Source organism: Sturnira hondurensis, unplaced genomic scaffold, assembly GCF_014824575.4.
Source record: "Sturnira hondurensis isolate 20B ecotype Veracruz unplaced genomic scaffold, ASM1482457v3 Scaffold0004998, whole genome shotgun sequence".
NCBI lineage: Eukaryota > Metazoa > Chordata > Mammalia > Chiroptera > Phyllostomidae > Sturnira > Sturnira hondurensis.
Window position 1 is genome coordinate 7278874 of NW_028077629.1, and position 26988 is coordinate 7305861.

Below are 26988 nucleotides of genomic sequence, written 5' to 3' on the forward strand. Positions count from 1 at the left end.
GGTTTTTTTTTATTATTATTATTTTTATTTATCTTAGAGGGGAAGGGAAGGAGAGAGAGAGAGGGAGAGAAATATCAATGTATGGTTGTCTCCCATTCGTCCCCTGCCCGGGAACTGGGACTGGGGAACTGGCCTGCAACCCAGGCATGTGCCCTGACTGGGAATCGAACCACGATCGTGTGGGTCGCAGGCCGGCACTCAATCCACTGAGCTACACCAGCCAGGGCTTCTTTGAAGTTTTCACTGAACTTCTTGAGCGTCCTTATAACCATTATTTTGAACTCGATGTCTGATAGTTTGGTTGCCTCGATTTCATTTAGCAGTCTTTCTGAGGATTCTTCTTCTGATTGGGAATTGTTTCTTTGTCTCCCCATTTTAGATGACTCTTCTTTTTTTTTTTTTCCTGCTTATTAGATTTATCTGCTTTGACTCACTGTCTTTTTGGTGTGATCTTCTGTAGGAGGAGACCTGTGGGACTCAGTGGTACAGTCTCCTCGATCTCCTCAACTTGGTGCTCTTTTGCTGCCCTTTATGACTTTATGTGGTTGTAATTGGGTTTTAGTTGTTGGGTTGTTTTTGGTGGTTTCTTCCCTCTGGCTGACTGACGGAGAATCACTCTGCCTTCCACATTTTGTATGCTGTTGTGCTCTCTGGAGCCACTAGCTCAGCCAGAGATGAGAGTCAAGGGTCCTCCTCTGGCTTTCCCTTTTTGCTCCAGAGTGGCTTTTTCTAAAACCAGATGCCTAGCTCTTCCCGCTGGTGGGGTCCATGTGGGCTGATGGTCCTGTAGGTCCCTTTGGCCTGCCCACCGTACCCACCTCCCCCAGCCAGATCTGCTAGAGTGCACATGGTGACCTCTGACACTCCCAACTCCAGGCTGGGAGGCTCCAGGCCATGCCCTGGGTGGTATTCACCCCAAGGACATTTTTCACAGTTCCCACGTGTGGTCATGGCCTGAAATCCCTTGTTAGGAGCAGTTACTAAAGCCCGGAAGGAGCTGGTTCACAGCTGCATGTGCTGATCTATTTAATTTTCTTAAATAGCTTTCTGGCTCTGGTAAAATGATACCTTGGTTGGGGCTTGGAGGAAATCACCTGCACAACCTACCACCTTTTGGTTCTGGTTCCAGCACCAGGAGTCTGAAGGGTACGGCCAGCAGCAGGGGAAATATCTGTGTCCCAACGCTCACACCAGCCTCCCAATTCCCAGGTCACTGCTCCCTCCAATCACAGCCTGGTGGCTTGTGCAAAAATTTTTTATTTTTAAAAAATTTATTTTTTATTTACCCACCCAAATGATTGGTAATACATTTTCAAACATCTGGATATTTGAAAAACATCTAAAAACTCATGTGAATTTTTTCAATTTCCCCAGAATATTGATTATTATATAGACATGGTTGGGCAATTGTTCATGTAGTATTCTAGAACTTTCCTTTAGGAAGTTTTATCTTCTGTTGGTGCTTGCGAAGAGGAAAGACTGACTCATCCCTTGGATTAATAAGTGGCACTATTTATAAATTCTGCAATATTAGGGGGAAAATGAAAGCTGACATGCTTAATATAAATTGAATACCTGGACACACCAATATCAGTAGTTTTTAAAAAGGAAAACATTGCCTAAGGTGGAGCCAGGTACATAAACACTTCTAGAAATTTTTGTTTCCATAGCCTCACCTCAATTCCAAGAAACATTGAGAACTTTATTATTGAATGTTATCTTTCTTAAAAATCTTCCAGTTTTTCATTTATACCCTATTTGTAATTATAACATAAATTAATATAGGTCAATTACAGTACACTCATAGGACAATATACATTTGGAAACTTTTGCCTTTTATAAAGTTTATTAAGCCTGACTTTCAGTGATTAATTTCAACAATAGTTTTTTTTTTCTATTTTGCAAAGAATTACGTAAGAGAGACTGTCTCAGCATGTCAGCATTTATTTGCATGGAATGAATGTGGACAAGATTGTGTAATGTGATCTCGTGATAATACAGTTAGGTACATTCAGTCCTGGAGAACTGAAGGTATTCTAAAAGTATTGATGAAGCAGATGATGACAGTACAGAGAGGTTAAAATGAAATACCTCACCCCCCTTTACCTACTTAAGCCTTAAAAAAAAAAAAAAAAAAAAACCAACAATGCAGGCACCTTCCCTGACCCGGAATCAAATAGGCAACCTTTTGCTTTCTGCAACAGTGCCCAACCAACTGAGCCACACCAATCACACATGTGCCTGGGTTGCTGTGTCCAGGACTTCCAGAACTTTTGAATAGAGGTAATGAGTGTGAGCATCTTTGTCTTGTTTCTAATCTCAGAGGAAAGCCTTCAACTTTTTACTGTTACGTATGGTGGTATCAACTGTGGACTTACCATATATGATCTGTATTATGTTGAGGTATGTTCCCTCTATACCCATTTGTTGAGAATTTTTATCATAAGTGGATGTTTTGTCAAATGTTTTTCTGCATTAATTGAGAGGATCAAATAAGTCTTATCTTTTATTTTGTTGATGTGGTATATCATACTGATTGATTTTCAGATATTGAACAATCTTTTCAGCCCTAGAATGAATCTCAGTTGATCATAGTATATGATGTTTTTAATGTATTGTTGAATTTAGGTTGCTGATACTTTGTTTTGGATTTTCGTATCTATGGTTATTAGGGATATTGGTTTCTAATGTCCTTTTCTTGAAGGTTCCTTGTCTGCTTTTGCTACTGGGGTAACTAATCCTTTAAATGCTTTGTCTCTTAAATCATGTAGAAAACAGGACTTGGAGTTACAAATCAAAGTTATAGTCTTACTGGCTTTTACATTAATTGTGTACCTTAAATGTAGTAGTTTCTTAAATCATGTAGAAAATAAAAAGTGCAGTGACAAACCACTGCTATAATAATACTAGCTTTTTAAAATTTATTTGCCCATATTATTTTGCCCAAATAAATAAATATTTTTTTATTTGCCCATATATTTACCTTTATTGAGATCCTTCTTTCTCCATAAGACTTCGAGTTCCTGTTCCATGTTCTTTCAATTCACTGTGCAGTGCTTCCTTGAGCATTTCTTGCAGTCCAGGTCTAGGGGGTAACTAACTCCCTAAGCTTTTGTTTATTTGGGAATATCTTAACTTGTCCCTCACTTTTGAAGGGCATTTTTTTCAGATATACAATTCTAGTGGACAAGTTTTAGTTTTAGTATTTTGGATATATCAGTCTTCTGACATCCAAAGTTTCCGTTGAGAAGTATGTTGACAGTCTAATTAAGGATCCCTTGTATGTGACTTCTTGCTGCTTTCAAGACTCTCTTTCTCTTTGTCCTTCAAAAGTTTAATCATAATGTGTCTCAATGCGAGCCTCTTAGAGTCTTCTGAGCTGCTTTGATTTTTATATTCATGCCTTTCATCATGAAGTTTTCAGCCATTATTTCTTCAAATAGTCCTTCTGCCTGCTTCTCTCTTTCTTCTTCTGGAACTCCCGTACTGGGTATGTCAGTCCACTTGCTAGTTTCCTGCAGGCCTGTCAGATTCTGTCTTCTTTTCTTAATCTTTCTTCTTCCTGTTCCTCAGTCTCAATAATTTCCATTGTCCTGTGTTCACGTGCACTGATTCTTTCTTCTGCTGGCTCAAATATGCCTTTGAATTTTCCTAGTGAATTTTTCATTGCAGTTATTGTATTTTTCATCTCCAGAATTTCTTTCAGCTTTTTTTTTGGAATTTCTTTTTATTGGTATTTCCATTTCATTCACATATTTTCTTGACTTTTGTAACATCTCCCTTTAGTTTTGGGGGCATTTTAAAACAGTTCTTTCAACATCTTTAGTATATATGCCATTGGGTCTTTTTTTCAAGGACAGTTTCTGTCAACATGTTTTCTTCCTCAAAAAAGCCATATTTCCCTGTTACTTTGTATACTTCCTGATAACTCAGGAAATCAGATTCTCCTTTTCTTCTTTTCCCCCAGGCTTTGCTGTATTTATTTTTATTGATTTTTTAAAAATTGTGTAGACACCTTTATGCCAAGATCAGCTTAAGGTGTAAACTTAAGGTCTTTTTAGATCCTTTTAAAGCTTTTCCCTGGGAATACATAGGTTACTCAATGATGTTAAATACCATTTCATATGATTATTGACTGTCCAAGTATCAATATTTTCTTCTATAACTTTTTAAACTCATGTTTTTGTCTCTTTTTTAAAATTTCACTTTCTTATTATTAGTAGGAATTCTTGACACACTGTGGTCTGTCCAGAAAGTATCCAGCCACGTGCTAGGAAAAATAGACATTTGTTGAAGAAGATACAAGATACAAGAAACATTGTACCTAGGATGATGATGCCTCAGTCTCCTTCAAAGTAGGCACCTTGGGTGGTATCTCACACAGTTCTCCCTGTTGCCATCAGCTTCCCTGTCGTATTTTCCTGAATCTTATCCATGATCTGAAATCTCTTCTCTTTCAAAGGTGATTTTAGTTTGGGGAAAAGCCAGAAGTCACGGGGCTCCAATTCTGAGCTATAGTGGGGTTGACTTTCCTGGGTGATTTGATGTTTTGCCAAAACACTCTGCATGAGATGTGATGCACAAGCAGGTGCTTTGTTGTGATGAAGCTGCCAATCACCAGCTGCCAAGAGCTGTGGCCTTCTCAATCATCAAAATAGTGTCTGCGGAGGACTGTTCAAGCTTAAAACAAACTTTGATGCAGATTCGTTGCCCTACTGGTTCAGTTGTTTTGAATGCAACAGCCACATATACTCACTCAACAGCATCTACTGTCCCCACTAGTACAGTGAAGTCCTCACTGTTCACACGTGCACATTTCAGACCACTCTCCTTGGCTGCCAGGTTACATCGTTGTCATGCAAGCTGTTCTCGTTACATTAACAATAGTTGGGCTTTTTCCGGACAGACCTTGTATTCCACTAATCTTACTAAAGAGATATTTATCTTTTTTATATAGTGTGTTCTACATTCAGAGGGTTTTTCCCACTTTTGTTTAAATTATGGAAATTTTTAGACCATAAAGACAGAATAGTTTAATAAATCTTCTGTGTACCCATCACTTGGCTTCAACAATTATCAGTATTTTTCCCCAGCAATATTCGTCTTTTCCTCTAATTTTTGTACTTTTTGCACATTATCTAAGAAATCATCAAAGGTTGCACCACTATTATTTGTGTGTCTGAGTATTTCTGTCATGATCAAATACCCATTCTTTTGTCATGACACTTCTTTATGGCTTTTACTTTTATGTAAATGTTACCTTACATGTAGCAATTCCTAACACATACAACACATTATTGTATCCATATTAACCTATCACTTCTTCCTGAACAACAGCTACTTTTCTTACTCAGCACAAGCTGTTGATTCAGATCTTGGGAATCAGCAGTTGTCCCAACAACATCGTATGTGTCACCATAAAGCAGGGGTGTCAAACTCATTTTCACTGGGGCCCCGCCAGCCTCAAAGTTGCCTTCAAAGGGCCAAATGTAATTTTAGGCCTGTATAAATGTAACTATTCCTTAATTAGGGGCAAGGAGCTCAGCGCTGCCACTGAGTGGAATCAAGGTTCTGGGCTGGGTAAAACAAAGTGGAGGGCCAGATTTGGCCCGTGGGCCTTGTGTTTGCCACCTGTGCCAGAAAGCTTGTTGAAAATCCCATATGTTCTTGTAAGAAGGCTGCTCAGTCACTGAGATGTCAAACTATACACCTGAAATAGCTGTCCTGGCATTTTTGTTTTTACAAAGTTGTTCCTCTCAGCTTTGTGCAGTGGCAGTATTGTTGCCGATGAGGTTTATCCGAGGCACAATTATTGCTAATTGAAAGCTTTTCCCAAAGTAATTCCTCTCAATGTTTCCCTTTATTTTTAGTGTGCCACCTGGGCTTGAATGCGTGAAAGAACAAGAGCTCTGCAACAAGATAATGGCGACGATACTAGAAAAGTACAATACCCTGTTTGAAGTCGAATGCGCAGAAAATGATAACCACGGGTGTGAAAACCAAATGAAGCTTGTCATAGTAAAAGTAAGTAAAAATTGCTATTTAATTTTCAGTATTGCTGTATTTTGCATGAAAGCCATTTATTTAAATCTTTCTTTGTCATAAAGATTCTATACGGATATAACTTCAGAATATCGTTCCTATGTTTATTTAATTCTTTTTATGAAGTCCATTCTCTGCATCAGTGTTTGTATTCTTCTAAGATTAGAGAATAATTTGAACTGATGTTTCCTTGCTGCTATAAAATCATCTCAGAAGCACTTCATGTGAGCTCAGCGTTCGGGGCGATTGGGAGTGCCACCTTTTTACGGAAGTCTGGTGGTAGAGCAGGGTATGACACATGCTTGTGTCTGTGTTCAGGAGTGCTAGCCTGCTGAGGAAACTGCAAAATTCCTTTAGACAGTATTACTATGTCTTTTTGTCTTTCTTGTGTCTGGCATACTTTCAAGTTCAACTTTAGATTTTAAGTCTCATATATGTAATCATTTGTAACTATTATCAATAAAGGAGAGTATTTTTAAAACCTATAAAGGAATTCTTGATAATACTATCTAAATATTGATATGCATTGGCTGATAATTTATAACATTCTTTACACATTAGGTAAATGCATGTAGGTCAGGATAAACATACAAACTGAATCCTCCAGATGAAGGGAAAGAGGGAAGGCATCTACTTCTTTCTCATTTACGTTGAGGTAAATCATGATGAAACTGATATGGAAGGTTCCCTCAGGAGGTTTCCTAAAACTTATCAGATTTATTGACTGTCCTCTTGTTGACTCATGTGGCAATGAATAATAAGAGGTACTTGGTGTGGGTTTTGAAAGGGTGTTTTTGTTTCTTCTTCCAGTTGAGGCATGTCTTTGAAGAACTAACAGGCAATGAGTACCAAGTAGCACTCTATCAAAACAGCAAAAGAAGTAAAAAACTGGGTTTTCTTAAATGGGGGCTTATGTGATCAATACACCAGATGCCCTGTAAGGGATAGAGCACATCTGACAGAAATGCACTAAACGGGAGTCTTGCCAAAATAATGAAGAGAACTTGAAACTGAAATTTGCGGGCAGGGAAGAGCAACTCTCAGATAAAATGGTAGAATGAGATACCATGGACAGTATCAAGTGTAACCTAATGCTGGAGGTAACCTGGGAGCTGAGAAATGTCAGTGATTAAAAAGAGATAAGCAAAAAAAACCCTTCTTATATGAGTTTTGCTACCAAAAAATGAAATAAATTGTTTTTTAAATAGAAAGAATTTACCTTTAATTTGTTCGCTCAGTTCTTGTACTTTGCAAGAGGTTTCTTTTTAAAATGTTAAAATGTGATTGGCTTTCTTTCAGCTCTATCTCTGATACTTTTAACACTCACACCTTTCAACTAGGTCTGATAAAATAATGAGGAAATTCTCAAATATAATGAAAATAAGCAAGACAAACCTTCTGAGATTTAGATAATCTCTGGAATATGTCAACAAAGGGTTATAGTCTACAAGTAAAATCACACCAATTGAGATACAGGAAAGAGTGCCCTGCCTGGAAATCCTTGAGCTCATAGCTTTAAGCCTGGTGGAGAACACAGCATGGGAGCACAGGATAAGGCACACCAGCCGAAAATACTGTGTGAACTGAGTACAGATGCCTGAGGCAGGTGAATAGGACTGCTACTCTCCCAGTGCAAGTGCCAGACCTGGCCCAGAGGCAGGCGGATGTCACAACTGGAAAATACACGTCCATGCTCTGGAAGCATCATTCTGCTGAAGCTGAATATCTGATACATTTTTTTTACTGATCTTGCTAATACTCTTATCTCTGAGGGGATAGGTAATGCAACTGGGGACTGTGATGTTATGAACTTAATTGTAACCAATAACAATGAAACAGAAGTTATGGACATTGTTTTAACAGGATGTGCCAATGCCATTTTAGCGTCCCTAATAATGAGGAATATGCTAGCCACAGTTAGATATATAAAACTGGACATTGTTTAGAAAGCAAATTTTTAAGTTACTAAGATCATAGAAACATATAAACCAAGAGGAAGCTAGAGTAAAAAGAAATTGGGAGGCTGACAATGAAATCATCAACATGCTGAAAATAGTAAATATAAAAGGACAATCAAAAATCAAGGTACCGTTCCGATGTGTACAAAAAGAGGTAACAGGCACAAAACAATTGATAAATACTCAATATTTGAGCTGAAAATAAGCTTCGACTCATGAAAACCACTAAGGTATAAAACAGCAAAAAGGTATTTTAAATGGGAAAAAACACTCAACATGTCCATTGACAAATCTCTGTGTACCCTGGGATAGAAAACAAAGTCAAAGTGTTGGATGACATTTTTGTGATATTTGGGGGCTAAAATGGAGATTTGGGGCTCATATGAGTATAAATTGATTGTATTTGGACCTAGATGAATAACTCTGACCAGAGCATCAGGTGTGAATTGGTGTTAACTTTAGGAGTGGTCTCTACCTTTATCTGTGTTATCAGTTCTTTAATCACTGACTTGAATAAACATATTTGCAAGTGAAATAAAGCTGGAAGAATATAGGTCAGCTATTGTCTGGTAAAGAGTAACAAAATGGGGTGTGTGTGAGAGAGACAGAGAGAGCGCATGCATGCATGTATTGTAGACCCCTCTGCCTGGTTCTAGGAATTGTATCTCGACCCCTTATGGCTAAGGGCAAGTGACTACCTTTGGAATAGGAGCCGCAGGAAACAAAGCTTGTCTCTGGTAGCAAAGGCTGCCTCAGTTTCCTCCCTGCCCTCAAAGCTTGGTCGGAAGTCAATGAGGGGTAAGAGCCCTCACAGTGGGGGGCAACCTAAGCCAGACTCAATCACGTGGGAGGCCATCATGGAAGGACTGGGGGGGGCTGCAACAAAGAGGGAGCAATGGACACCCCCCCCCCCCCCGGCTTTGACATAGCTCACGTCCCCATGTTCTCTGGGAGAAATGCTTTCTGGCTCTAATCCCCTTAAGCCTGAATACCTGATGGGGAGAAGTGCAACTCCTTGCCTTGCTAGAGCATGTCCTGGGGAAAAATCTGACATCACAAAGACTTCCTGATAAACCTGTGAAATCTGCTCTGCTAAGAGTGCTTTCATTCATATGTTAAGGGTTCGAGTAAGAACCCCTAAAACTCTGTTCCTGACAGACTCTGACTCATACTAAGCCCTTTAATTTCTTTGAAATGTTATCTACTGTTTGATCCTTGCTGCCCTGTATTCCTGTGTATTACAACCCAATAAATAAGATTGTATTACAACCTTGGAGGAAGGGGCTCAACGCCTTTTTCCCCTGAGAAACTGGCCACTGCTCATGGCCTTTTTCCTCTGGGAAAATGGCCACCTCTCCTCCCCAAGCAGATCACATCACGTCTTGCCTTGTTTACTTTCATCAGTGGCAGTTGGAGGGGGGTGGGAAGAATGTGTGGGAAAAGTCGCCCCCACATGCATGCCCCCGTACTGCCATTTCCCTCTTCTTTCCTTGCTTAAAAAACAAAATAAAATACAATTTTATTTGGACCTGAAGCTATGTATTGAGGTCAGATGGGAAGCTCCAAGGGATGAATGGATCATATATAAATGGTCTATAATAGGCTGGTGTTACAATCACTCTTTAGTCAGTGATTGATGTAAAAGTCAGAAAAGACACATTTCTGGCCAAGAAGATGTACAGTAAAGTGTGCTAGGGGCAGAGAGCCCCTAGGAAAGATTTTTATCCCTGATTAGAGAGAGAATCAATAAATATTTAAGAGATAGGACCTGGAGTTGCCTCTGGATGGCATTAGGGGAGGTGGTGATGTCAATGGTTAACTCAGAAAGTTTTCAGGGGAGCTCTCTGGGGTGATAAAAATGGTCCATATATCAGTAGGGAAGTGGATATGGGTGTGTGTGTTTGTCAGTACTCATTCAGCTGTACACTTAAGATTTATATCTTTTACTGAACATGAATTGTTTTTAATTTACAAAAGAGAAAAAGATAGTAGGCCTCTGAATCAAAATGCCCACCTCTCCTGTCTGGTTTTGAATGTTTTATCTTGGAGCTGCTGCTACCACCTTTTGTCTTTGGTGAAAATGATTTACACCAGTATAACCAAGAAGAGAACAAAATAATAATAGTGAAACTGAAATCATCCACAGATTTTAGTCAAATTTTAGACAGTATGAAACATCATTGTGATGTGTTTGTCAAAAACTAACCACAGATTTCTTCACTGACTATGCCAGTGTGTCCAGAAGACAAGAGTGCGTGTCTCACTGCAGTGGGTGGGGGTTTGGACAGTCTCCGTGGCGTCATGTCTGATTCTGAGTACTGCATTCTGACTCTCCTGACGGGCACCACTGGTCCTGGTTTATTTTCATTAAATATAAATTTGCCTGGTTGACTATTTTACTTCAATTTCTATACTGCTGATGACTTCTAAATCATAATTCTAGTCCAACCTACCAGGAGCCATATTTCCCACTACCAGTAAAAAGCCATGCTAGTTATTCAGATTTCTCACACCAAGGACATTATCTCCAAAGCTTTGTCTGTGCTGCTGTCTTGATACAGAGAGATCTGATCAGATCACTGAGGAGGAGTAGGGAGGGGGAGGGGGAGGGGTGGTAAGAGGAGGTTGCACGTGGCAATGGTAAACAGCTTAGGTTGAGATTGGCTGAAAAGCTGAATGCCACATGGAACTATGGGCCAGAAGATTTAAAAGAGAAGGAGGATAGAGACTGGCTCTTGGACTCTTCCTCCTTCCTTCCTCAAGGATGCCTGGGTGATTGTGCTGCAGATGCCTGCATTTCCCAGAGGGTGGTATTTTGGATGGGAAGGAACTCTGGGCACAGCCTAGGGTGGGACTGGCCTAGCAGAGGGTGGCAGGGTTATTCTTCCTTTTCCTTGGGTGTTCTAGAGGACATGACCTCTGAGGCAGAAGCCTGCCATCCTTCCAAAATTATGTAGATTTTGTATCTTATGTTGTTTTAGTTTGTAAACTAGTCCTATGCAAATGAGGTAATTAAAAATTAGCCCTGGCTGGTGTAGCTCAGTGGATTGAGCCCGGGCCTGCGAGCCACATGATTGTGGTTTGATTCCCAGTCGGAGCACATGCCTGGGTTGCAGGCCAGTTCCCGGCGGGGGACCTATGAGAGGCAACCATGCATTGATGTTCTCTCTCTCTCTCTCCTTCCCTTCCCCTCTAAAGATAAATAAATAAAATCTTTAAAAAAATTAATAGACTGAATGACAGGGGAATTTAGGAGTTAAAGACTTTAACCTTAATTGATAGGCTCAAGTGATAGGTACATGTGGAAAGCTATTATTCCAAAATTGTGTAGCTTTTAAATAAAGACTGTTCCTTTATCACCAAACCTTTGGCTCCAGAATTTTTCCTAGAGGGTGGCATTGGGCAGCAGGGCCCCACTTGCTGTTGGGTAACTCTTTCCAGCCTTAGTTCGACAGCTCTTGGCCCACCAAGCTAGAATCTTTACTTTTATCTTTAACTCCTGGCCCTTTCCAATTCCCACTGGGACTCATATTGTCTTAGACATATCTCTGAAAATGGGAGTCTTATGTCCACCCGCTACCACTGTCTTAGATGAGGCCCTTTTCATAGCCACACATTTTCTAACTCTTCTCTCACTTCCAGGTTCACCCCCTTCCCATCGCCTCTCTGCCAGTAATAGAAGTATGTTCCTTAAAACAGACCTGCTCATAACATATTTCTGTCTTAAGCCAGCAAGTCTTTTGCTGTTGTCGATTTGCCTCTCACCCTTTTACTGATATTATCAATTAAGTCTCCTCTACTTGAAGTTCAGGCCCTTTACACTGTCCCCTAACCGAATTCCCTCCTTAAATTCTTGAATGAATATTGAATGGTTTTTGTCATCTTTCTGTTTCTCTGGTTTGTCTTCAGTTTCCTTTGAGGGCTTTTTCTTCTCAATCAGAATTAAACATTGTTATTTCCTGGGCTCCATCCTAGGTCTTCAGCCCAGAGCTCTCCTTGGCAAACCATTCCTATATAATTCATCCAGGTGCCTTGCCATCACTTACACCTTCCTGTTCTATAGATTCTCATGATCTTTCCCTGCCCTGAACATGTGATGCTCCACTGGTATTCTGGGGCTTAATGAATGCCTCATCTATCCACACCATTACTCTAGCTTGATGTCCATCAGTCACTAAAATGAGTTAATTCCACTGCCTGAGTATCTCTTAAATCTCTCCCACCTTCACTAGTGTTTCCTCCTCACCTCTCATGTTGGATTATTGCCACCATCACCTGGTAACTCAGACTTACTGAGTCAAAGTCATGGCAGGGCTGAAATTTGCATTTTAAAAGGCTTCCTTGGCAATTTTAATAATCAGCCAGATTTGGGAATTGATTGATCCTTAGGTGACTACTACACCAGCCTTCTTACTGGTTTCACTGACCCTAGTCTGCCCCTGGACTCCATTTTTCCTCTTCTGATGCTGGAGTTATTACTTATCATGCAAATATGAACATGTCACTTCTCATATCAAAATTCTTCAGTGGGTCTTGACCTTTACCTGTCTCTGTATTATACAGTCTAAATCTTAGCATAACATACAAGGCTTTTTATTATTTGAACCCACACTGCCTATTCACATTCCTTTCCTACCACTCCCACCCATACATTCGATGCACTGGCAGTCATGGGTTGATGTGGTTGCAGATACCATATTACCTAAAGTTTCATGTTTGTCAATCTGGTTAGCACAGTATCTGGCATTAAAAATTCCTTAGAGTCAATGACTCATCTCCATTCATTTTACTGATAATAATGTCTATGATCATAATTTGTATATAGTAAGAAAGCAATATTAATGAGTATTTACAAAGTAATTGAATATTAGAAATATGATAATTCACTGAGTATTTCCTGACTGCCATATTTAAGAAAAGGTATTAAATGTTTCTAAAGTCTTTAACAGTTCTGCAGAGAACACTTGATATTAGGATGAGAAGGCTTATGTCTGCGTAAAGTGGTACTCATCAATATGACTGGGCAAGTTATAATATTTTGTCTTTGGAAAGGTAAGAATCTGTACCCTCAATACACAGGAGAATGTGATTTTAGTATTTACTGTGTATCCAGATCTGCTTTTAGAAAATGAACCATATTTCAAAACACACACAAAACTCCTTTAAATGAGAGTTTAGGAAAAAATGGGATATTTAAATGTCTCTGTAAAAAAAATCATTAGGATTTTAATAAATTGCTGAAAAGAGGAAGCAAAGTGGAGACCTGAAAACCTTCCACACAGAAAAGCATGCTTTAAGGCATGAAACACTTGTATAATGGTAGAGTCAACTACTATGGCGTTTAACTATGCAGTTAACACCTATAGGAGTGATTGAACAATCAAAAGTTTAAAAGAACAAGATGGATTTCATTTGAACTGTAATTTAGATTTTTGCTTTATCCCTTTGGTGTAAGCAGGAAGTTGGTGTGACTTTCAGTGAAGCCTTTCTGTAATAGACAGGCTGCAAAATTGATCATGGCTTCTATAATGCATTCATTAGCCTCACTTCCAGGCAGGCTTGCTCTACCAAAAGGCCAAGGCAAAGGTAAGGAAAAATGGTTTGTCTGTAGACCCCTCTTTCAACTCCACATGCCCTGCCATTCTTTGGGAGTAAGCCATGGTTCCTCTAAGGTTTTTCCAAATTCTGCAGTAGTTTGGCAGTGTCCACTGGATCTAGTTGTTCAGTCAGAGTCTTGGTAGGCCTCTTAGAACTGGCATTTGGAGGAGTCTGTAGTCTGCTAGAGGTCTAAGAATATACATGTTGATTCAACATTTGGTTCACATTTTGATGAATTTCACCAACTAGTCTTTACATTTAATTGTCTTATAGTTTTGGCCATTGTTTGTTTCAATTAAGGTGAAGTTTCTTTTCTCTAATTTTGTTTTTTTGTAAGTTTCAAGGAGAAAGCATAAACAGAAGCACTTTTATTTTGCCAAACTGAAAATTTAAAGGTGTATTTGTGAGAAATTGTGTTAAGAGAAGCATATCTTTCAAGTAGATACCTAATAGCCATAGTTAAAATAATTCTGAAGTCTCTGTCCATAAGAAGATCTAAATCCAGACTTCAGTGAAGCTTTTCCCTTATATCTACTCAAGAATTAACTTAATTACCAAGATATTTACTTATACAAAATTTAGTGACTGAAATATGGTTGAAATAATGGGCCATGTAATTTAAGCTGAATTTATTAAATTCACATAATTGTTGCTTACCTACTATGTGTGAAGCATCACTTTAGACACAGAAAATACATTAGTGAGCAGTAGACCAAAGTCTCTGCTCTTATGAAGTGTATATTCTAATGAGGCTACAATAAGCAACAGGCAATTGATAATTAAGAAAATGTGTAATATGTCAGATGGTGAAATGTTCTGTGGGGAAAAAAGCAGGGAAGGAGAGAAGTAATACTAGTAGGGTACTAGGCGAATAGTATTTGCCCATTTGAATAAGATGATCAAAGACTTCATTGACAAGGGAACATTTGAGAAGAGACTTGAAGATATGAAGATACTGAAAGAAGAGCATTCCAGGAAGGGAGAAGAACAGTAAACAGGTCTTGAGATAGGAGTGTGTCTGGTCTACTGAAGAGCAGATTGAAGGTCAGCGTGGTTGAGTTACCGTGATCAAGGAAGAAAGTTAAGAGAGATGAGATTACAGAGGTAACAAGGAACCAGACCATGTATACTCTTAAAGGTCACTGGGAGGACTTTAACTTTTATTCTAATAGTATTCTAAAAGAGAGTATTGAACAGAATAGTGCCATGACCTGACTTGTATTTTAAAAGGATTACTTTAACTCCTGGGAAGAGAATACACTGTCGAGAGGGAGTTTATCACCATAGTCCACTTAAGCAGTGATGGAGGCTTGAACCGGGGTAGTGGTAGCAAAAGCAGTGAGAAGAACTGAAGAGTAACTTAGGATATGACAGAGCAACATGACGGGCAGTACTAGAAACTCTAGTTAGGTACACAATGTTTGCCGTGGGAGTAGATGAGCAAACAATGTAAAAGTGTAGGAAGCTGTGAACAAAGATTGGCGTGTTTACATTAGGGATTTGTGATGTGGAACAGTCTGGACTGATGATGAGATTTAGATTGTATTTATGAGAACAAGTAACTGAGTAGAAGAGAAAATCATTGGAAAGGAGACGGTTATGGGATGATGGAAGGAGGTTAATGGTTTGTCCATATTGACCCTGAATTTACCTAGGAGGGATGCCTGGTCTGCCTAGAATATACATATTATTTATGCACTTTAAGTGTAAGTTATATGTACATGTATTATATATATATATGGGTTAATGTAAAGCCTCAGGCATGTACACACACAAAACAGTATGGTTAATATGTTTTTAAATATTTATTTAGAACAATCTAGATGAGTATCACCTTATTGCAAAACAACATCTTGTGAGACTGTCTTTATTGGACAGTGTTGCTGTTGCTTATTATATCTTTGGAAATTTATTCTGGAATTGTCTAAAGAACATATGTTATTCATGTGTCATATCTTTCCATATAGCAGTAGACTGGGAAATCTTTGTACTTTAATACTTTATTTGATTGTGGAAAATAATTAGTAGTCATTTTGAGCCACAGAAGATCACTAAGTTGGTGAGTAGTGGTTAAATATTAACTTTGGGATTTTAAATTGAAATCTGTCAAAAAATAATACTAGTTTTCCTGCGTAACTTACAAGCAAACTCTTGCAACAGTTATTTTATTTTTTAAACTATTTTTAATATATTTTATTGATTATGCTATTACAGTTGTCCAATTTCCCCCGCTTCACTCCCCTCCACCCTGCACACCTCCTCCTACCCATATTCCCCCACATTCCCCCACATTAGTTTATGTCCATGGGTCATACATACAACTCTTTGGCTTCTGCATTTCCCATACTAGTCTTACCCTACCATCTATGCTACTTATTCTCTGTACCTTTTCTCCCTCTCTTCTCCCACTCCCCTGTTGCTAACCCTCCATGTGATTTCTATTTCTGTGGTTCTGTTACTGTTTTAGATGTTTGCTTGGTTTGCTTTTGTTTTGTTTTAGGTGTAGTTGTTAATAATGGTGAGTTTGCTGTCATTTTACTGTGTATGTTTATCTTCTGTTTCTTAGATAAGTCTCTTTAACTTTTCATATAATAAGGGCTTGGTGATGATGAACTCCTTGAACTTGACCTTATCTGGGAAGCACTTTATCTGCCTTTCCATTCTAAATGATAGCTTTGCTGGATAGAGTAATCTTGGATGTAGGTCCTTGGCTTTCATGACTTGGAATACTTCTTTCCAGCCCCTTCTTGCCTGCAAGGTTTCTTTTGAGAAATCAGCTGACAGTCTTATGGGAACTCTTTACAGGTAACTGTATCCTTTTCTCTTTCTGCTTTTATGATTCTCTCCTTCATTTTAATCTTGGGTAATGTACTTATGATATGCCTTGGTGTGTTCCTCCTTGTGTCCACCTTCTTTGGGATTCTCTGAGCTTCTTGGACTTCCTGGAAGTCTATTTCCTTTGCCAGACTGGGGAAGTTCTCCTTTATTATTTGTTCAAATAAGTTTTCCACTTGTTGCTCTTCCTCTCCCCCCTCTGGTCCCCCTATAATTGGGATGTTGGAACATTTAAAGATGTCCTGGAGGTTCCCGAGCCTCTCCACAGCTTTTTTTAATTCTTGTTTTTTCACTCTTCTCTGTTTGGTTGTTTCTTTCTTCCTTCTGGTCCACTCCATTGATTTGAGTCCCAGTTTCCTTCCCATCACGATTGCTTCCCTGTACATTTTCCTTTATTTCATTTAATGTAGCCTTCATTTTTTCATCTAATTTGTTACCAAGTTCAATCAATTCTGTGAGCATCCTGATTACCAGTGTTTTGAATTGTGCATCTGATAGGTTGGCTGTCTTTTCATCACTTAGTTGTATTATTTCTGGAGCTTCAATCTGTTCTTTTGGGCCATTTTTTTTTTGTTTTGTTTTGATGCACCTGTTACGTAGTGAGGAGTGGAGCCTTAGGTGTTCACCAGGGCGGGACAACCCACGTCCCTGGATTGTAATGCAGTATGTCGGGGAGGGGTCCGAGAGGGAACAGTGGCACTTGCTCGGCTCTCTGCTGGATTTTAGTCCCTTCCACCACTTCCCCCAAGCAAATTGGGCCCTTCTTGTGCTGATTCCTGGGTGGGTGGGTTTGTGTATATTCCAGGACCCTGTGGGTCTCTCCAAGGAACTCTCCTGTGAGGCTGGGAGTCTCTTCCGGCACCACAACCCCCACAGGTGTTTTCAGTGGGTGTTTTGAGGCTTTATTTCTCTGTGCTGGGACCCTGGGTTCCTCAGTCTGTCTCACTCCCCAGTTTCACCTGGTTTGTTTTTGTGAGAATGTGGGACCACCCAGTCTGCTAGCCACCTTGTGTGCCCCACCCTTCCACAGTTTGCTGCCTGGCTGGGTCCTCCTGCTGCTGCCTTGCTGCAACTCCTCTCCAGGGGCAGAGTCGGGCTGCTGACTCCGCCCCTCCTACTGGTTTGGATGAATGTTTCTTCTTTTACTCCTTGGTTGTTAGACTTCCATACAGTTCAATTTTCTGTCAGTACTGGTTGGTTTTTAGGTTCTAAATTTTTGTTGTCCTTATTTTAGTTGTGTGAGGAGGCACGGTGTGCCCACCTATGCCTCCACCTTGGCCGTAAGTCTGCTACAGTTATTTTAAAACATTCTGAACAAAAGCCAAGTATTAGAATAGATTTTCACAGTAATTAGTTTAAGGAACACAATCACTTGTCAATATATAGTAAGTTGGATTACAGAGTTTGGCCTTATTCCTGTAAAGTCATTTTCTAAGTCAACTGATATAGCACATAAACTTTGTAAAACATTCCCCATGTCTTTTTCATACTCAAAAACATTGCATATGTCTCCATGTTTTCATTTAGGTCTATAATCTGAACAAAATAACTTCAAAAATATTTACTTTTTAAAGAAATTTAATGCCTCCTCTGTGCAAAGCTCTGGACTAAGTGCTGGGCGTCTTCAGAAAATAAGTAAAACGTGTCAGTGCAGGAACAGAGGGACAAAGGGAGAAGGGAGCTTGTGCCAGATCTGGCGCTAAGTTCTGTATGTACATTAGCTCATCTGCTTCTCGCAGTGAACCTGTGGAGTAGGTGATCTTAATTCCCCTTTGAGGAAATCTAGGGTATCTATTCGTCAGGGTCAACAGCAGTAAATGACAGAGAGCTCAGCTTTGAACTCAAAGTACTAATAGGCCAAGTATAGAACTAACCAAAATCTTCATTTTAAATGAGAACATCAGTGCCATGAACATTTCTACACTTATTCATTCAGTACATATTTTTGCAGCTTAGTTTCAGGGAAGTACTTGAGTTCTGTTTTCCTGACTGTGGCCCTACATGCTTGCACTACCCCTAGCCCTTTCTATAGCCCCTCAAAAATACTGCAAACTCATTAGCCATGGACTCATAATAGGAATAAAGAGTGTTTTGATTTTTATATCATTGTCTGATACTCTGTGATTTGGCTGCATTGTCTCTTTGTGTTGGTTAACTTACACAGTGAAATAACTGACTTGTGCCCACAGAAATCTACATGTTATTATTTTGAAAACCTAGGAACTCAGAGGTAGCACTAAATCAAATGGTTTTGATTGCTGATTACTTCATATAAAACCTTTCTTTGGAGAGTGAGATGTACATTTTAGATTAGTTCTGAGTTTGAAAGTTAAAAAAGATTAAATGATGTTTAAGAAAAACAAAGATAAAATAGCAGGATAGAACATTGTTTGCTCGCATAACCCAAATGGGCACTTTCTAGTAGTGGAGACTGATTAGATTACCAGTAAGTATAAATACAGCTTTAAGTAATAAAAGCAGTGTTAAAGGTTTTGGCTTAGCCTGGGATACTTTTATGGCTCCAGTTTTTAGATCAAAGCCACATATTTACAATTCAGATTGCTGTTAATTTCTTCTCCCCAGATGTTTTGTTTCGTATTGTTTACAGATAAACACTAGAACATCATGTCCACTCTGGAATCACTGGAATAGATTAGAATCAGGGATGTCCAACATTTTGGCATCTCTGGGCCACACTGGAAGAAGAAGAGTTGTCTTTGGCCACACATTGAATACATTGCGACACAATCACACAAAAATTTCATAATGTTTTAAGTAAATTTAAAATTTTGCGTTGGGATGCATTCATAGCCGTCCTGGGCTGCGTATGTCCCACAGGCCACAGGTGGGACACCCCTGGTAGCTATATCTGCCACGTGCTTAATTCCTTCTTTGCTATAATGAGGAATATTTAACAGAAGACAGATTAAATTGCTTTGGTTATGAAAACATCATCGTGCCATGTAATCTTTAAGATGCTTACAGTGAGATGACAATATTTTGGAATTGACACCTCAGAACTTGCCTACTTTAAATCATTAGTGCATGTATTTGGCAAACAGAGACACTGAGTAAATAATTGAATATTTGTGGATTGTCATAGATCCCTTGTAGTTGATTTAGAATGGATTTCTGCTACTTCCTTCAGTTGGCTGCCTAGGAATAAAAAATTTATATGGAACCAAAAAAGGCCCCAGATAGCCTCAGCAATCTTGAGAAGAAAGAATAAAGTTGGAAGGATCACAATACCTGATATCAAACTATACTACAAGACCACTATAATCAAAACAGTCTGGTACTGACCTAAGATCAGAAACGTAGATCAATGGAACAGAATAGAGAGCCCAGAGCTCTCTATTGATCAATTAATATTTGACAAAGGAGGCAAGAGCATATAATGGAGTGAAGACAGTCTCTTCAATTAATGGTTTGGGGAGAACTGGATTGGTACATGTGAAAAAAAAATAAATCAGACTACCATACCATATACCAAAATAAACTCAAAATGGATAAAAGACTTAAATATAAATCATGATAACATAAAAGCCCTTGTGGAAAACATAGGCGGTAAAATTTTATATATCTCCTGTACCATTATTTTGCTGATATATCTTCTAGGACAAGGGAAATAACAGAAAAAATAAACAAATGGGACTACGTCAAATTAAAAAGCTTCTGCACAGCTAAAGAAAACATCAAAATGAAAAGGAAACAGATCATATTGGAGAAGACATTTGCCAATGACACGCCAGGCAAGGGTTAAATCTCCAAAATATATAAAGAACTCATATGACTCAACACCAGGAAGACAACCCAATTAAAAAATGGGCAAAGGACCTGAACAGATACTTCAAGGAGGGCATACAGGTGGCCCATAGACATATGAAAAAATGTTCAACATCACTAGCCGTCAGAGACGCAAATTAAAACCACAGTGAGATCACCTCACACCTGTCAGAATGGTGATTATTAATAAATCAACAAACAAGTGCTGGCAAGTATTTGGAAAAAAGGGAACCGTAGTGTGCTGTTGGTGGGAATGCAGACTGTTGCAGCCACTATAGAAGACAGTATGGAATTTCCTCATCAAACTGAAAGTGGAACTGCCTTTTGAAAGTACCCAGAGTGCTTTCAGACCACCAATTCAGAAGAACTTATACACCCCTGTGTTCATAGCCCCACTATTTTCAATAGCCAAGATTTGGAAACAGCCTTAGTGTCCATCAGTAGATTAGTGAATAAAAAAAAACCTGACACATCTACATAATGGAATTCTATGCTGCAGAAAGAAAGAAAGAAGGAATTTCTACATTTTGTAACAGCATGGATGAAACTGGAAATTTATGCTAAGTGAAATGAGCTAGTTGGTGAAAGACAAATACCGTATGATCTCACTTATAAAAGGAATCTAGTGAACAAAATAAATTAATGAACAAAATAGAACCAGAGGCATAGAATCGTGTAATAAACTGACAGCTATAAAAGGGGAAGGGGGAGGGGGAGGGGAGACTGATTGAAAGAAGGTGAAGGGATTAGTCAAAGAACATATGTGAAGGACCCAGGGGCATGGGCAATGTGAGGGGACTGATTATGGAAGGAGGGCAAAAGGGGGAAAAGTGGGACAACTCTAATAGCATAAACAATAAAATGAAAAATAAAGTTCTATAAATAGATATTTATGTAGAATGAAAAAAAAGTTATACTTCTGCAGACCAGAGTTGCCTACAAAGGAACATCCCTCCTGGGGCAGTTCTTAACCAATAAGTAAGGAAGACGGGGGTATAAATTAACAGCTCTTTAACTCCTTGGTTGAAATAATTCTGGGGTGTGTGTTTCATAGTGTTTTTCAGAACTTTACCCGAAGCGGAAGCTTCAGAACCACTGTAATAATTCTAGTACTTAATAATGACACCCCGTACTCTACCTTCTCCCTCTGTTACTACCCTATTCCCCTGATGATCACCCAAATGAACTACTTGCCCGCAATCCTTGTTTTAGGCTCTACTTCTGTTTGAGTGGCTGAGGGCCCAAGTAAGACATCTCAGATTCTACAGCCTTTACAAAGCCCTCTGTCATCCTCCAGGTACAGGAGGAGACTCCATCTCTTCTGTTGTCTTGGGGTGCTTTTTTTCTCCTCTCTTTTATTGCATTGTAAGTTCTTCAAAGATAAGAGCAATCTCTCATATTTACTTACACATTATCTTTTTTCTAAAAGTCGTGGAGCAACTTACATTCTTACACCTTCTAAAGAATTTATTCCGTCTCCTTATACTAACTCAAAAATGTCAAATGAATTGCACCATGTATGTCTAAATAAAATATAACTCAAACTTACTTCAGGAAAGTCACAGTAACTATTCTGGGTACTAGTAATGGTTCACATTTCTAGAGTATATAATAAAAGTTTGCATAACAGAACTCCACCTAACTAATATGCCAGATTAATCAATATTCTGCATTCTCATTTAAATCATACTGACTGCTATCCATGGCAACTCTGAATGCTTGTGTTTAACCGACCAGTCTCTCACATACTTTTTCATGATCAGTTTTATTATATGCTAACCAACAGTCAATAGTGGTTTTTTCCAAAACTATTAATGTCATTTTTAATGGTACCTATGTAATTTAATTAAACAAATGCAATGTGAATACAACATTATAGCTATCAGTATTTCTAGGAAAATGGTGTCAAATGAACTAATAAAAGCTTCTGTTACAGACTCCAGAATCTTAATAACTGAACACAATCAAAGTTTACTTCTCACTTACTTCACAGACCTATGGGTTAAACCGTCCTATAGTTGTCCCTTGCTATATCGTTTTTCACTTATTGCGGCTTCACTGTATGGTGGTTTTTTAAAAAAAATACATATCTAATTCTGTATTACAGAGTTTTCACTATATCATGGGATTTCGCAGTATATGGTATTTATATATTTATAATTTTAATTATTTTTGCCTAAAAAGTTTCAAGCAATATAAAAATATTTAAAATGTTAATATCAAAAGAATATTAAAAGAATATTAATTATCAAAAGATAACTAAATTGAAATATACCAAAAGAATATTAAATTGAAATAAAATACAATATGTATTTCATCAGCAGTTGAATATCATATTGTACATAATGGAAATGCAGTACACACACCACTACCACTTGTGCAAGTTTGCCAGCCTGAGATTGTACAGGGCACACTATTGGCTGATGGAATGGAAGGTGACCAACCACAGCACTGTGTTCTGTATCCTGGGCGCTGGTTGGCTCAGTGACTGTAGCTTCGGTCTGTTTGCTCTCCTGCACTGTGCTCATACATTCAGCATCTCCTTGTCCACGTCACATTGGTATCAGATTGCTGCGCCTAGTGTTGCTCTGCGGTGTGGTATTTTTGTGAAATTTTCGTAAAAGTTTGAATTTATTTCGAGCCCTACAATGCCACCCAAACATTCTGCACCTTCTAAGGCTTCCAGCAGTGAACCCAAGCCCCACAGGAATATGCTTACCATCAAAGAAAAGGTAGAACTTCTCGACATGCTAAAGGAAGGCAAAAGTTACATGTCTGCAGGCTGCCATTACAGGATCAACGAATCTACTCTTTGCTACATAAAGAGAGATATAAAGAATATTAAGTCTACGGCAACAATGACTTTTAACAAGACTGCAAAGAAGATGGTCACTTCCCACGATACACTAACACTCGATCATCTTGAAACCGTGGTGAGAACAGCCAAAGAACTTCAGCGAGTGGCTGAAGAGTGGGGCCCGCAGATGCTTCATTTGTTACACTTTGTAAATACAATCGAGAGTGGCATGTCAGTTTGTAAAAACCTTCTCACTCAGAAGAAAAAGCAGTGCCAGCAATTCATAACTATGTTCATCTATTGGATGATGAGATCAGTTACGCCTACGCCTTTAGCAGAAATAGAAGTTACAGCCCAGGGTGAAGGTACTGCACCGCCTGATGAAGCGCCTGATGAAGTGGTGCCTTCGGAAGACCTGTAATGCTCTTTTTGTCTGTGCAGTACAGTCATCTCATCATCAGTGCCTTCATCGCCATCAGTACTGCACAGCTACATAATTCCTGATCTTCATCCTTCAAGTTGTATACTTCACTGGTGAATACCCATATAGAATTTTATGTGTTGTTAAAATTACATAGGTTTAAGAGTATAGAAAGTGTTTAAGAGGATATAATGTATTTATAAGAGAGTGGGAAAGGTTTGTAAGAGTGTGGGAAGGGTTTATAAAGCCTTAAAATATATATAAATAATAAAATAAATATAACACTGCTACTTTGTGGATTTTCATCTATTGCAGGGATCTCTGGAACATAACTCCCAAGGTAGGTGAGGGATCACTGTATTCCATTTTGCGCCAACAATCTTCAAGATTGCCTCAGCTGGGAGAAAAAAGGGGGGTAAGAATAAGAGTGGAATACTTTTATGCCTATATCTGCAAGCAACTTAAAACACTTCTGCTCCATTCCAATGAATAGGCTCAGTTGTATGGCTCCCAACCTAACTGGAAGGGAGCCTGCAAATGGTTGTCTTCCTGCTGCCAAGAAAGAGGACATAGAAGACTTAGCGACTTCCGCCAAGATGGAGGCATAGGTGGAAACACTGTGCCTTCTCCCACAACCAAGTTTGAATACAACAAAGGTTTGGAGAACTAGGACACCCCCAAAGACAAGAAAACAGAATTATACGGAAGTCCGACAACTACGAACCCTTCAACGGGGACAGTAAGAGAGGCGGAGCCAGCAGCGGAGCTGGGTCGGGCAGGACAGATCCCCCGACCTAGGCTTGCAGGCAGCCCAGAACCAGTCGGGGTGCGGGGCAGACTGGCCACTGTCGCACATTCGCGCACAGTGAGACGGACCACACAGGTCCCAGGGGGCGAACCCAGTGGTGGAGGGCTGACGGCGGTGGCACACTTGTGTGCAGTGGAACGAAACGCGTGGGCCTGGTGACAGTGGTGGCTGCAGCGCCGCGGCCACAACCCAGCGACTTAGTTGCCCTGTTCTAGTGAACACCTTAGGGCTCCGATCCTGCTACGGAACAGGCATGAACAGCCCAAAAGATGGTGCAAGAAGAACTCAAAGTCCCAGAGCCAATAACTCTAAGTGAACGAGAAATTGCCAGCCTCTCAGAAGCACAATTCAAGACACTATTTATCAGGATGCTCACAGAACTGGTAGATTATAGTCACAAATTAGAGGAACATATGAAGGCTAAACTAATTGAAATGAAGGGAGATGTCCAGGAAACTAATAGCAATGGAAAGGAAACTGGGACTCAAATCAGTGGAATGGACCAGAAAGAAGAATGAAACATCTGACCAGAAAGGAATGAAGAAATGAGAATTCAAAAAAATGAGGAGAGGTTTAGGAACCTCCAGGACATCTTTAAACGTTCCAACATCTGGATTATAGGGGTACCAGAAGGGGGAAAGAAATAGCCACGAGTGGAAAACGTATTTGAACAAATAATAAAGGAGAACTTCCTCAGTCTAGCAGAGGAAATAGACTCCCAGGAAATCCAGGAAGCTCAGAGAGTCCCAAAGAAGTTGGACCCAAGAAGGAACACACCAAGGCACATCATAATTACATTAGCCAAGACAAAAATGAAGGAGAGAACCCTAGAAGCAGCAAGGGATAAGGGGACAGTCACCTACAAAGGAGTACCCATCAGACTGTCAGCAGATTTCTCAAAAGTGACCTTCCAGGCAAGAAGGGGCTGGAAAGAAGTATTCCAAGTCATGAAATCCAAAGACCTACAGCCAAGATTGCTTTATCCAGCAAAACTTTCATTTAGAATGGAAGGACAGATAAAGTGCTTCTCAGATAAGGTCAAGTTCAAGGAGTTCATCATCACCAAGCCCTTATTATATGAAATGCTAAAGGGACTTATCTAAGAAAAAGAAGATGAAAAATATTAACAATGAAAGGACAGCAAACACACAGTTGTTAACAACCACACCTAAAACAAAAGCAAACCAAGAGGACAGCTAGATCAGGAGTGGAACCATAGAAATGAAGAACACATGGAGGGTTAGAAACAGGGGGGTGGGAGGAGGAGAAGAGGGGAGAAGGCACAGAAAATAGCATAGATGGTAGGTAGAAAATAGATGGGGGGAGGGCGAGAATAGTGGGGGAAATATAGAATCCAAAGAACTTGAGACACGTGGTTATGAACTAAGGGGGGGAGAATGGTGGGGGAGGGAGTGTGCGGGTGGAGGGGAATGAAGGGGGGGAATAGAACAACTGTAATGGCATAATCAATAAAATATATTTTTAAAAAAGACTTAGGACATGGCATCATGAACAGAAAGAATTATCTGTCTTGCAAAAGCTGTGCTGAATGAGTTGGAACGGTTCAATACAGGTTGAAGTCATCATGTTTTCACTCCACATAAATGATGTATTATATTTATTATTTGAAGAGGAAAGTATGGAATTACAAAATTATGGCTATTCCCAAAGACCCACATCAGAAGGCTTGGAAATAAAGGAACATTTGAGGATTTTATTGTAGAAAACTATTTTGAGTAGGTATCATTAATAAGTATTTTTTAATGATTTTTTGTTTAGTTTGCTCTTCAAGTCATTTAACCTGCAACATTTTGTGATGTGATTAAATAGGAAGCATTCTTCTAGAAAGACATTGTTGTGCAATTAAAAGCAGGCCTCTAGAGATAGACTGCCCAGTTTCAAATTCCAGCTCTACCGCTTATTGGATGTTTGACATTGAACAAGCTACTGTCCTTTCTGTACCTGAGTGTTTATACATGAGAAATTTATATAGTAAAATATATATTGTATAGGGTTATTGGGAGGATAAAAAAGGAATAAATATATAATAAGCATTTAGAAAATGCCACACATCCCGTAAGTGCTATATAAGTGATACCCAGTGTTATTATTTTGATTATCAACATCATCATTATTGTAAAACTTAATTCCACAGTTTTCTGTGCATGACCACACTATAAGTGACACTATAATAAAGATTTGTGTAATTTAAAGTAATTTCTGGTTGGAAACAGAAAGCAGCCATGGCTAATATTACACTGCCAAGCCAGAAAGAAAAGAAAAAGTAAAGGAATTTTTTGGAAGGACATGGAAGTACTTAACAGACTATAAAGCAAAGCTGAGCACATCAGCAAGATGGCAGGCTATGAGACCCGAACTCTTGTCTCTTGAAAAAAATAATTTGACAACTATTAATGGATGAAAATAGTTCTGGGAAAGCTCTAGAGTACATTAAAAGGCCCCAGTAACTCAGTGGAGCTCAAAAGCCAACAAAGGCCACATAGATAAGGATAGGAAGTATTTTACCTGTATCACAGGCCGGCACAGCTTGGCACCAGAAAAGATCTCCTTGGCTGTGACTTTCCCTTATGAAGGTAAGGGAGAGAAAAAGGACTCTAGTAGCCCTCACTGTCACTGTGAACACCCACAATCTGTAACTGAACACAAGTGTGGCTGTCTGCCACAATGAAAGCCAAATTCAAGGGACAAGTGTTAGTGAAAAGGAGAGTGGTTTATTCAAGAT

At 39.2% G+C, this 26988-nt stretch overlaps 1 protein-coding gene and 1 pseudogene across 1 annotated transcript in view; both read left to right on the forward strand.

Moving 5' to 3' along the window:
• The window catches only part of FAM13A (family with sequence similarity 13 member A), a 281967-nt gene that overhangs the window by 86256 nt on the left and 168723 nt on the right, over positions 1 to 26988 (forward strand). Inside the window, 1 exon segment of the mRNA XM_037046120.1 lies at positions 5871 to 6024. Within this exon segment, the coding sequence (XP_036902015.1) occupies positions 5871 to 6024 (154 nt within the window).
• On the forward strand, positions 5759 to 5884 carry LOC118987113 (uncharacterized; annotated as a pseudogene).